Source organism: Bison bison, unplaced genomic scaffold (assembly GCF_000754665.1).
Source record: "Bison bison bison isolate TAMUID 2011002044 unplaced genomic scaffold, Bison_UMD1.0 scf7180017864240, whole genome shotgun sequence".
In the NCBI taxonomy this organism is placed as follows: domain Eukaryota; kingdom Metazoa; phylum Chordata; class Mammalia; order Artiodactyla; family Bovidae; genus Bison; species Bison bison.
In genome coordinates, this window is record NW_011494812.1 from 2,519,639 (window position 1) to 2,533,124 (window position 13,486).

Below are 13,486 nucleotides of genomic sequence, written 5' to 3' on the forward strand. Positions count from 1 at the left end.
GAGGCTGAGCCTGAACACTGGTTGGGTAGAGGAGACCCACATCTGCTTGAGACCCCTGCACACCCCAGGAGACGGCACCCTGCTGCCTGCCGTGAAAGCATAACAGGCTCAGCTGCAGGACAGTAGAGTACAGCAAGGCAGTTTCCTGGGGCACCGACCGCCTCAAGCTCAGCCACCCTCCGGATATTATTCACTGAGCAGGAGGAAGGAGTTTCAGAAGCTGAGACGAACGCCTTCTGGCTTAGGCAGCCTCCTATCCAAAGGCACCCATGCCCCCTGCTGTCTGACTTGGAAACATCAGCCTTCCTCAGCAGAGCAGGGCAGCTACCATCCCCACCAGAAGACCTGGTCCTAGTCTAGTTGCTAAAGAATTTTTGGGCTTTTAGTCAGACGAGGAATAGACAGCAAAAGTATCCAGAAGGAAGACGGTGTGGCCCCGTCCACTCCTCACCTCACCCCATCCCACCCTGTCTTGCAGCTGCCATACAGTCCAAGAAAACAACCCTCGGCAAACAGCCTCTCAGTTCTCTATGGACCAACCTCTGCCTCGCCTGCACATGCAGAGTGGCTGACGGGAGGCCAAGGTCAGCATGGAAAACAGACATACAGATTTCTAGTATTTGTCTTCCATTTTATAAGTAAACAAATTCTGAGAATAGACTGACGCTAAGTCTGAGTGTAAAAGTAAAACAGAAACCACATTTCCCTGTCTCCTTTTATTCCACATATCAGCTCATTGCAAAGTTTATATCTGAGCTCCTTTAGGAAGTGTGGAAGAAGCTCCACCACCTGGAGCAGAGAAGGCACTAAATAGAAAAACTCCAATGCCAGAAATATTATCAAGATATGTGATAACTTAACACATACAAACCTGAACTCATTCATCCATCTCCAGATAAGCCCTTGCTACTCTTCTAAAACTCTGACCTAGCTTTGCTAGACAAGTCAGTAAAATAAAAAAGCACAGGAGAGAAACTCCTTGGAACTTGAGACTTATGGACAAAGTCAGTGACAAGAGAACAAGACAGTAAGTTACATATAGTACCTGAGTTGGAGCTTGCAGAGGGAGCCGACAGAGAGCTTCTGGGCCAGAAGACCTGGTCGTTTCACCTGACCTACCTGAAGGTCAGGGCTTATCCTGTCAATAATGCCTGAGCAGAAAAAAGAGCTCTGGCCTTAGATGACTGAGTTAGGGGATGCAGAGGATGGGATAAAGGAGCAAAGTGCTTTTGGGAAACTAAGGATTGTCCTGTGACAACCCTTGGCCCTGAGTGAAAACAGTAAAAGGCCTAGATTTTGAGCCAAATACAAAATCAAGAGACTTGGGCAAGGTGGATGAGAATTTCAAAGATCCCTATCTACTTTATGATATATTCTGCATTCAGGCTGGTGCTGTGACCTCACTGCTGGGAAGTTAGCACAAGTAGTCACAAGGAGCCACGTGAGGACCGCACAGATCATTCAGCTTACACAGAGGCAAGAAAAAAGCAGGAATCTCACTGCAGGGTGCAGTCTTCATACCTCCTGTTCTAGTGCTTCACTCTTATGACCACTAAAACTCAGGCGGGGGCCCACCCATCCAAAGCAAATGCCCTCCCCATCTGAGCACCTGGATTAATCACCAAACCCTGACACTGGCTGAGCTGACAAGAGATTGGCCTGTGGAGTGATCTGGGCAAAAGACAAGTACTGGCCTGTGGGGAGGGCATTTAGCCCTGTATTTCTCTAGAACAGTATGCAAGACAATAGTTTATGAAGAAAAGATTCACTGGCTTCCTTTGACTTCTTTATGGCTACACGCCCACTACAGAATTCTCATTAAGACCACAGTGTTCTGGGTCTGCTCACTACACATGGAAGAGGGCCTATGGAAGAGCAGGAAATGAGGCAGGCAACAGTGACACATCCCTTTAAGTTCTAGACTCTTCCCTGCTTATATTCAAGCCATAAAAGCCCTGGATCTATACTGGTTCCAGGTCCCCCACATTTAGTGGAAACCAGAAAAGTCTGAAATAGCCTCGCACCACGATCAGAGACACACAAGAAGAAATGGGAACCCAACTGCAATGAACCATTCTAAATTTTAATACCACTCTCAATAAAGCTCATCAAGGGATGGCTGGGTTCTCTTACAGCTCCTCAGCCATCCCTGACATACTGTTAACCAGACTATCCTGGGTGGTCAGGACAATGCAGCTGCCCCAACTGCCTCTTTCTTACTGTCTGCAGTCTTGAAAACCTTATAATAGAAAGCTACTGAATCCTTCCTGACTCTAGGTCTCAAAGGAGGAAAACAAAATTATGGTTAGCTAGATGTATCTTAGGAGGTGACCACCTTTCACTCCCCAACTCAAGATCCTCAGCCTTCCTTTTTTGTCTTATCTCTATGGAGGTTGTCTGTAGAACTCAAAGGACAGGCAGCTATGATATGATAATGGGTTGTATAGCAGTCCCCCCACCCCCAAAAAAAGGTGGTTGGGCAGGAGGCGCATATTTCCTCTCTTCTATATATATCATGTGTGTTTGTATCAGTGTACAGACTATATCCTGATTTTCTCAACTGTCAGAAAAAAAAATTCTCCTCCTAGCTTGTATCTGCTAATCCAGGATGTCATCAAGATTACTACTAAGCTACTTACTACACTGTGTAGGATGGTGTGCCTTAACTCTACTGCTTTTGTTCTGGGAAAAGTCTACACCTAAAGATATCTCAGTCAGGCCAGAGATTCTTCCCTAAAATCCCTCTCTCTTCTTAATAAACCATGCTGTAGAGTTACAGAAGACAGGAAAAGGAAAATAATTTCATTAAAACCTCAGTATCCCCATTTCATTAAAACCTCAGCATCCCCATCCCATAGTATAAAAAGACTGTACTGTCTTTTTATTTAGCTGGCTAGACCTCTAAGACATGGTATTATGTTGTCAAAGTAAGAATTCAGCGGCCCTGCTAAAACCTACCTTAATGACTGGAGAGAGTGGGGAGTCAGCCAGCCCAGCAAACCATACTCACCACGCCTCCCTTGTCCCCCTCCATGAACTGAATGATCTGGCAGGATGATTTCTCCCAGAGGAAGATGTGCCCACAGTCACTACCGCTCACCACAAACTCACTCTTGGGGCCATAGAAATTGACGCCTTTTACTGTAATGATAAATGAGGGAATAAACCGCATGAGAGCTGGCATCAAGCCTAAATATTTACCTCACAGGAAATTTATTCACAAATCTAAATCAGCTAAGAGCCAAGAATTTCTTTCACTTTCACAAAACAAATCGAGGGATTATGCATGTAAAATAGATAGAATAAGAATCATCATACCAAGTCCCAGAGACGATTTATAGTCTCCCAAAGAGGTCCATGGAGCTGAGCAGTGTACAGTCCTCAGCAACAGCCGCTATGGAGCAGCCACCAGCCTTACTGATACCTCACCTGTCCCAGCCTGAATGGCCCCAGACTGCCCACTCTAAAGCAGCACTGTCCTATGCCCTACAATTATCCTTGGTATCTGTGATTCACTGGTACCCTGTCTGTGCTTCCTGGGTCATTAGATGACCTAAGGCAGGTGGAAGTTTATGCTACAAAACGGCCTAAAGCACCTGAGGTGGGCTTGCTACCAAGACTGAACAATAGGACTCCACCCTCTGAAATTAATAAGAGAATCCAGGAGTCCCAACTGCTATGTCTAGTACCATATCCATCATAAAACTGGAACACTTCCTTCTGTATGCCCATGGACCGAGGTTAAATATAGCATTTCCCCTCTCTTCTCACAGTTCAAGAGAAAAAGGAAAACTAACTGCTCTCTCCCAGTCAACACTGTAACAGACATCTGTTATGAGCACTAATAACAACCAAGAGCAGTGATTTCAACTTGTCTATACAAGAATCAAACAGGTAGCTTTTTAAAACTCCTAATCAAGTTGTACCCTATACCAATTAAGTCAGAATGGATGGGTATGCGAGCCGGCTTCAGGTGACTTCATCGTATAGCAAAGTTTGGGAACCACAGACAGAACACAAAAGGCCAATCATCACTGCAAACCTGGGTGAGGTGCTATCGCCATTCCTGCTCTTCTATCTCATTCAAAAGAATTATTTCTTCCTCTTCCTTAAAAGTACAAGCTCACCCCCCTATTTTAGGCAATTAGTCTTAGTACCACTAACTAAGGAGGGCTCTCCCAAACTCCCTAGTAAGTCTTTTAATCCTGAAGTTACCTGAAATCATAAGTTTTCATACATATATACATATATATATATTTTATATAGTCAGTCTAGTTTCCTTACACCCAGACCAAGTCTAACATCACTGTCATGGTGAGAAATGCTCCCAACCCCTCTCTCTTCTAGCACAGGAGGGCTGATGAAAACTCCAGCCCACTTAGGCCTGTTCCTTGGTGATGGGTAGCCTTCTCCTTTAGGTAATTCTTATTTGCACAACCTAAATGAGATACTGTGGTTCTTCAAATCAACAGGCTTGGGGTACAGAAACCTAGAAAGACAGCCTCACCTGTGGCATTATTTCTGTGGCCCTTATATCTCTTAATATACTGGGCCCCATCACTGTGAGAGGAGTTGAAGAGGTAAATGTCTTCATCATTGTAACTGGCCAGGAGCTCTGCCAAGAACAAGCACACAGCAGTGAAGGCAAAGGCTGAAAAAAGCTAGGACTAGGAGTTGGGGGTTGGGGTGGGGCTTCTTGCCAGTAGTGCCCCCTCCTAACACCCAGGTATAGCGCCCATCTTACTCAGTTGGAACAGCAAGCAATTCAGGTGTCTAGGGTAGACTAGGAACACGCTGCCAACTCAGGGGTAGCAGAATGCTCAGGAAGACCATACCCATTAATTCAGGAATGAGTCAAAGGCTTAAGAACCTGCTCAAGCAAGTAGCCTGGCCTTCAGGACAGGCCCTGCCAAGTATCAGCTGTGGCATTCTGCGAGTGCCTGGCATCTCCAAGGGTCATCTGCTGCATCCTCCCACTGTGTGCTCACCGTCAGCGACTACTCCCCACGGCTCCACTTGGAGCTACAGCACAGTGGTGAGCACGGGAGGGCACATGCCTCGCTGGCTCAGCAGCTCCCTAGACAGAGGGGGCATGCCAGCCTAGGAGCTGGGCCCTGCTCACGTACCTGTGCCGTCGTGGCTGTACACAAGACAGGTGATGTTTGCTTTGGACTCACTGTTCACCTGCAATAAGGAGCAGATACTGACTGATGCCCCACCCCCCCATTTATTACACCACCTTCAGGAAATAGGTTTTCCTTCAAACTCCCCTATATCTTCTCCCAGAGTCTGAGAGAGAGAGAGACAGAGAGAGGCAGAGAGACAGATAGACAGGAGTACAACTGATGAAACTTGATCAAATTAGGGGTAGAGGGCTTTCTACTGGTTGTCTTCTGTGTGCTAGCCATTTCATATGCACATTATCTTGTTAGGCTTTACCACTGTGGTAACAAGGCAGTTATCTGTATCTCTTTTTGTTGGTAGGAATATTGACACTAAAGGAGGTAGGGTGACTGCCCAAGATCACAAAACTGCTAAATGGTAGAGCCAGGATTCAAATCCAGGTGTCTTTTGACTCCAAAGTCCAAGCTCTTCCCACTATGTCAACAAGTCTGGTGGCAGGCTTGGGGTTGAGTCAGGGAAGCCTGGAGCCACTGGCCCTTCATGAATCTTACCAGGTGATGAGGGCAGAATTTCTTGAGTACTCCATTGTTTTCATTCTCATCAATCTTCCTCTGGTCATAAATCCTACAGAAGAAGCAATGAAAATGTCAAGACTTACAAACAACCCTTGAAGAACCGAAGTTCAATGCAATGACTAGAACAGCAGTCAGGTGGATGTCAGAACAGATAAAAGACATTCCCCAATTCAGCTTCTGGCTTAGGCTTTTCCTCAAAAATCTTCTCCTACCCCTCTTTCAAACAAAACTCTTTTATCCAGGTACTTCTCATTTCAAGTAGTAATCCTAAATTACATTTTTTTGAAGTGGCTTATCTCTTCTCTCAGCGTTTATATCACTTACGATTTATCTGCCCTGAAATAACATTATAGATCCTTTTCTATGTATGCTGCTTCCCCAATACGGTTTATTACTCATGGGCAGAGACCATGCTTTTTGTAAGTCAGGGAGTCCTCAATCCCCATCCCTCCCTGAAATTTTATTTGGCTACTTTTCCCCCTAGTTCTCCCCACAACTATTACAAGCTACTACCTATATCTCAAGACTCCCTCTATTCTTCCATCTTTCCCATCAAGCACCAAACTACCTTCACCTTCCCTCATCTTTCCAATCCAAACTTTAATCATCTGTGCAACCATTTATGACACATAGATTAGGTGCCAAGTATTATACCAAGTGCTAGAAATACAGTGAGGAGCAGGCCAGATCTAGTCACTGTCCTTGCACATCAGTGTCCCCCAATCTCCAGCGTCTCATCCCTCCAAGGACCCTGTTTAAATCCTTCCACTGACCTTTCCTACTCTTGCTTTTTCTGTCCCCCTACCTCCCCACCACGCCATCAGTTAAATTATGGAAAAGAGCAATCTGCTTTTAACATTTTCATTCCCTCACCCCCTATTCATTTCTCAATCCATTCTAATCTAGCTTTGGCTTTCAATTCACTACTGAAACTTCTCTGGCTAAAGTCATCAGTAACCTAAGCACCAATGCCAACAAGATACTTTTTTATGTCTTTCTCTCTTCTTGACGTTATTCATTATTCCTTCCCTGAAATACTTTCCTTCCTTGATATCCAACCACAAGCACATGGGCTTGTGCTTCTTTGTTTATCCCTTAAATGCTAATGTTGTTCAAAGGTCCAGTCTTAAGTTCTCCTCTGACTCTATATAAGGAAATTTTAAAATCTAGAGTTCAAGTATATGTGAATGCCCAGAAACTGTGCTTACATGTATTTTTCCAAGGAGACGGGATCATAGTTCTCGTACTCTCAGAGGCCAGAGACTCAAAAGGGAGGAAGAATTCTGCACTATACTTTCTTCTGGTGATCAAATTCCATTACCAACATTTTAACTACCACCTATATGTAGATACATGTCTCTTAGATCTGTGTCTCCAGCCCACACTTGTTCTGAGTGATCTCTACATTTATAGCCACATGCCAAATGAATGTTGTAATGGAATGCCCAAAACAAAATCATTCTCCTTAAGATCATTCAAGATCTACCCTGTCCCCCAAATCTTTGTTAATGGCACCATCCTAAATTCAGGTGGCCAAACCAAAAATCAGGTCCTTTCTTCTCCTATATTTCTTTCCTGTCAACAATTTGACTTCCTGGGTATATTTCTTCACTATATCTGCTTTCTCCACTCTTATTCATTCTTTGCCTACATTATTTGTAGTAACCTTCTGATTTCCTTGCTCATACTGTCACCAGAATTACATCTAACATGAAAAATTTAATGTAAATTCCATAATTAAATCTCTTCAGTGATTTTGTACTTTCTAGTAAATAAGGTTCAGACTACTCAATATGGCTGTCTACCACTCCCAAAGATCCTATACATTACACACACACAGCTATGCTTTCTTAAATATACCATGTCTCATCTTGTTATCCTAATACAATTGTTCCCTTTACCTGAAATATTTCCCATTTGTCTTTAATTTTCTTTTGTGAGAAAGAACAGCATAGTTAATGGTTTCCACCATATTGAAGGAATCTGAACTGAGTTCAGATACTATGCTACTTACTAGATGAGTAATATTGGGTAAGTTACTTAATATTTTTAATCCTTATATATCTGTTTCTTCAGAATTCTCCTTAAAGGCAGAAACTATACCTAGTCCACTGTGTATCTAGCACACAGCAAATGCTCAGTAAATGCTAGGTGAATAAACAAATGAATCAATGTATGTTTGTATTCTCCACAGTTCATTAACAAATATCCTGCATAAACAGACTATCCGGGAAATGTTTTTTAAATGAACCAATAAAAAAAGAAAACAAATAGGAGACTGCTATACTATCAATTACTACTCTTCAGCAAATATAGCTGCTAACAATCAGATTTGTTTCCCTCTAAGTCTAAATCAACAGCTTTCAAGTATCACTAGGTCATCATTATGTTCCCAAGTCATCAAATTAGTAAAAAAAAATTTTAATTAAGTATTTAATATTCTGGTGTATGGAACATTCTGTGTTCCTCAATATCTAAAGCTCTTTGCCCTTCTTTTATCTTTCTCTTTCTTCTGTAAGTATTTATTTAGAACCTACTATATTCTAGATATGATGCTTGAGACTGCTGCTGCTGCTGCTGCTGCTGCTAAGTCGCTTCAGTTGTGTCCGACTCTGTGTGACCCCATAGACGGCAGCCCACCAGGCTCCCCCATCCCTGGGATTCTCCAGGCAAGAACACTGGAGTGGGTTGCCATTTCCTTCTCCAATGCATGAAAGTGAAAAGTGAAAGTGAAGTTGCTCAGTCATGTCGGACTCTCAGCGACCCCATGGACTGCAGCCTACCAGGCTCCTCCATCCATAGGACTTTCCTTGCTTGAGACTAAGGGTTGGCAAATTTTTTTCTCAAACGGCAAGGCAGTAATTATTTTAAGCTGGCAGGGCCATCCAGTCTCTGTCACAGTAACAAATGACTATGGCTATGTTCTAATAAAACTTTATTTACAAAAACAGTGTAGACTGCTAACTCCTGTGCAAGAAAGTGGTGATACAAAAATACAAAAAATTCTCTTATTATCTGAGCATAGGACAGAAGCTTGTCATTCAAAAAAATTTTTTTGATTTATAATACTTTACTTTATTAAGCAGTTTTAGGTATACAACAAAACAGAGAGCTGTATAGATGTTTTCCACACACTCCCTGCCCTCACACAGGTACAGCCTCTCCCATTATCTAAATCACTCACCAAAATGGTAGTTTTTTAAAAACCTACACTGACATACCACAATCACTCAAAATCTACAGAGTTTACTCTGCATTCTACAGGTTTGGATAAATGTATAATGACATATATCCATCATTAACATCACAGAGTATTTCCACTGCTATAAAGAATCCACTGCCTATTCCTCTCTCTTGTCCCACCCCACCCCACCCCTGGCTATCACTGATCCTATTTCCACACTTTGGCCTTTTCCAGAATGTCATACTGTTGGAACATATAGTATGAAGTCCTTACATACTGGATTTTTTTTCCCACTCAGTAATATGCATTAAGATTCCTCCATGGCTTTTCATGACATGATAGCTCATTTCTTTCTAGTGGTGAATAATGTTCCATTGTCTAGATATACCACCATTGCACATACTGAAGAACGTGTTGGTTGCTTCCAAAGTTTGGCAATTATGAACAAGGCTATAGACATCCACGTATAGGTTTCTGTATAGACATATGTTTTCAACTTGTTTAAGTAAATACCAAGGAGCTTAACTGCTGGATCACAGGGCGCCAGTTCTGGAGACACTGTCAAACTGTCTTCCAAAGCAGCTGTTATTATTTTGCACTGTATGCATTTTCCTGATGGTCATCTTTCCATTCAGTTATCTGAATATCTTAAGTGAGGTGTCTGTTAAGGTCTTTAGCTCGTTTTTGATTGGGTTTTTTTTTTTTTGCTATTGAGATTTAAGAGTTATTTGTGTATTTTGAATAACAGTCCTTCATCAGATGTGCCTTTTGCAAGTATCTTCTTAGTCTGTGGCTTATCTTCTAATTCTCTTGAAAGATACTGTCACAGAGCAGAAGTTTTTAATTTTAATGAAATCTAACCTATCAATTTTTTCTTTCATGGATGTCTTTATAATGCAAGGTCTTCTAGGTTTTCTCCTATGTTATCTTCTAGGAGTTTCATAGCTTTGGGTTTTACTTTCAGACTATGTCTAGATTCAGTTTTTACATGTCGATGTCCAGTTATTTCAGCACCATATACCGCAGAGACTATCGTTTCTCCATTTTTTGCCTTTGCATCTTTGTCAAAGATAGCTCAACTATATTTACGGGGGTCTACTTCTGGGCTCTCTATTCTGTCCCTTTGATCTATTTGTCTCTTTCACCAATATAATGCTGTCTGAATTACTGTAGCTTTATAGTAAGTCTTGAAGTTGGGTAGTATCAGGCCTCCAACTTTGTCCTCCTCCCTCAATATGGTGTTGATCTTTAGTCTCACCTCACAAACTTTAGGATCAGTTTGTTGATATACATAAAGTATCTTGCTGGAATTTTGCCTGGAACTGCACTGAATCAACAACTCAAGTTGAGAAGAACTGACATCTCCACATTATTGAGTCTTCCTGTGCCCCTGACATTTTAAATCAAATGAAGAATAGCGCCGGCACTGTCTCAACACTATCACTGCCTGTCTCTGCACAGGCCTCCAGGCCCTCACTGACTTTAAGCGCCTCTCTTCCCTCCTCACCTCCTCTTCCTGCCATGCGCCTTTAACCTAGTGTTCTCTCAGTGTCACTGATAACAACCAACAGGGAAGCAAAGGACTATTTACTGACTCTGTTTTATAAATCTGGGCCTATTCCAAATCCTTTAGCAATAAATTTACATGTCAACCAATCACACTGCCAAATCTATCACCACACGATTCATTTATCTGATATAGTCTCCTTTCCTTCACTCCTGTAAATTCTTACACCAACCCAAGCAGGATTTAGTAGCAGAGACTCAAATTGCTATCACGCTTCACCTGCCTACCTTTTTTCTTTCTCCCTACCCATCCCCGCTTTTTGATCATATTCCAAAAAGCATGGCTCTCTAAGGTTTCCCTTAAATGCTCCTTTACAATCCTAAACTAAAATTCAGTATTTACGATGCAAAAGCCTTGAGGATAAATAAGCGATTCCTCTGTACTCCCTTAGAGGTTTTCCTTCAGGCTAGTGAAAGTTAATAGTGCTATGATATAAAATATTCAGCAAAAATATTTTCAGATTCATACTGTAAGGTGAGCCTAAAGTTTCATCAAAGAAAGAATCAGAAAGGAGGAATTCCAATATACTCAATGAATGAAGAGGTGCCAGAGAAATTGAGGATGATGAGAGACGAGCTAGGGTGTTGGAAGGGCCGTCTGCTCATAGGCAATCAGTTGAGTTCAGTCACTCAGTCGTGTCTGACTCTTTGCAACCCCATGGACAGCAGCTCGCCAGGCTTCCCTGTCCATCACCAACTGTGCCTCAAAATCGACATGTGCTTCTGTCACGTAAACAGCCTATGACATGCTGAGAATTTGGCACACAAAAAGGGATAAAGAACACTGAGGCTGATAAGAGTCAGAAGATCTGAGTATTTCTCCTTGTATCGAAACACTGAAACAAATTTCCAGCCCCATTCTAACCCTCAGAAAGTATCAGCTTTGGATAAAGGCATTATCAATTGCAGTTATCAATACAGACAATGCCTCCATTTTCCTCCAAACATCAAGGTCCTTGTGGTTGAATTATCTCAATTCACAGACTTTTCAATGAATCCAGAGCTCAAGCAGGAAATACAAATTAGAAATTTCAGTAAATGCTTTTTTTGGAGGAAGCAGCACTTGAAAGTTTCAACAACTAAACCCTTTTTTGGATCAACAGCTTCTTACCTTTAAAAAAAAAAAAACTACTGCTACACATTTGCTATTCGTCAATAGAGGAAAGGAACTTAGAAGGCAATGAAAACAGGGGAAGAAGAGAGTAACAAAGTTTCCCACTTCTCTTGTAGGGCTCTCAGGGATTTCTAAAAATTTAGTCCATCCCTGTGATTCTTAATAAAATTAATTATAGAATACACTTATAAAAATGGAGAAGGCAATGGTACCCCACTCCAGTACTCTTGCCTGGAAAATCCCATGGACGGAGGAGCCTGGTAGGCTGCAGTCCATGGGGTCGCAAAGAGTAGGACACAACTGAGCAACTTCACTTTCAGTTTTCACTTTCATGCATTGGAGAAGGAAATGGCAACCCACTCCAGTGTTCTTGCCTGGAGAATCCCAGGGACGGCGGAGCTTGGTGGGCTGCCGTCTATGGGGTCGCACAGAGTCGGACATGACTGAAGTGACTTAGCAGCAGCAGCAGTTATAAAAAATACCCTCTCATTTAAAAAGGAAGATCATGTATTTCACCACTATCAGAAAAACATAAAGTCATTCATTTTTCTATAAATCTCTTTCCTCCCTTTCAAACTGACGATCCCTCGGCAACTAAAAAAATATACTTGAGACAGACCAACTGGGTAGGGATGGGATATAACTGTGACAAAGGGTCAAGGAAACTAACTGCAGTCACATGTAGTCATGGACTGAATCCATAAGCTCTGTTTCCCCTAGGATATGCCTCAATAGACAATGTTACAAGAAATGTTCAAAACAAAAATATCACTAAGGATAAAGAAAAGTGGTTCAGGATACTAGGAGCCAAAAACTCTAAGTTCACAATGAGAATTTCCAAGTCAAATAAATCAGTTCTGAATCTGAAACCAGTATTCAAGATTTCTAGTGCATGTTAACTTACATATGAAAAATGGTGGAAAGTATTTACTAACTAGAGCACTTGCTAGTAAACCTGGGTTTACGCTAACTACTAGGTGGAGACCTCAGTCAATTCATCAAACTTCCTTAAACCTGATAATATCCGCAACACGTCAAGCCATCCCTCAGGGAATGTTAATTACGGAACAGAATACATCACAGAAGTTTAAACTCTTTGGAAGATGGCAAAAAATGAAAGATGGTGGTTTATGGATTTCTAGGCAATTCATACCTTTCCAAAAGGGACAGCTGGTAGGACACAATGCATCACAATCTCAAACTCTCAAAGAAGCAAAACAGCCACAGACTCACCTTACAAACTGGTCTCGTCCACCCACTGCAAACTGGTGGGTGTTGGCAGGATTCACATAGATTGTATACAGCCCCACCTTCTTCTCCTTTTCTTTTGTCACCACCAGTTTCCTTCAAGAGTAGAAAAGTACAAACGTTATATTCTCCCAAAGAGTCAGACAGTCATGGCAAGGGAAAACAGAGTAATGCAGACACAGCTAATAAGAAACCAAACAGATTTTCATTTGGAAAGAAAGAAAAAAGTGGTTTTGTTTGTACATTGCAACAAGAAAAGAAAAATATAACCCACTGCCATATATATTTACTAAGTGCTACTTTGGAAATGGAATAAAACATGTAGTACTTTTATGGTGTTCCTCAAGAAGTATAAAATTAAAGGTATATGAAAGTATCACTTCCCAGAGTCTCAGCCTGAGTCCAATATGATGATAACCAACCATTAAAGAGACAATACCCACATTTTCCCACCTTTTACTTACAAATATATCTTTCCAATCATCTGGGAGCAGGGAGTGAGAGGAGGATGAATCATAGGAACAGTGGACAGAAAAGACTTTAAGGTCAAAATCTACCTCCCAGATTTCAGAAAAGCATCACTTAAAACACAGTTTTAAAATGCACGAAGAAAAACGGCAATCAACAGTTAATCCAAAGGGAAACAATATTAGTGTTCCCTTATTTGAAGAAAAC

At 41.8% G+C, this 13,486-nt stretch overlaps 1 protein-coding gene across 7 annotated transcripts in view; it reads right to left on the bottom strand.

Annotated features, from left to right (window-relative positions):
* The window catches only part of DCAF8 (DDB1 and CUL4 associated factor 8), a 39,236-nt gene that overhangs the window by 2,012 nt on the left and 23,738 nt on the right, over positions 1-13,486 (bottom strand). For all 7 annotated transcript variants that reach the window (XM_010846882.1, XM_010846879.1, XM_010846880.1 and 4 more), the window contains 5 exons: positions 12,797-12,907; positions 5,676-5,748; positions 5,127-5,184; positions 4,508-4,615; positions 3,011-3,141 (listed from right to left, as the gene is read on the bottom strand). In XM_010846882.1, coding sequence (XP_010845184.1) covers positions 3,011-3,141; positions 4,508-4,615; positions 5,127-5,184; positions 5,676-5,748; positions 12,797-12,907 — 481 coding nt within the window. The remainder of the gene's footprint in view (positions 1-3,010; positions 3,142-4,507; positions 4,616-5,126; positions 5,185-5,675; positions 5,749-12,796; positions 12,908-13,486) is intronic.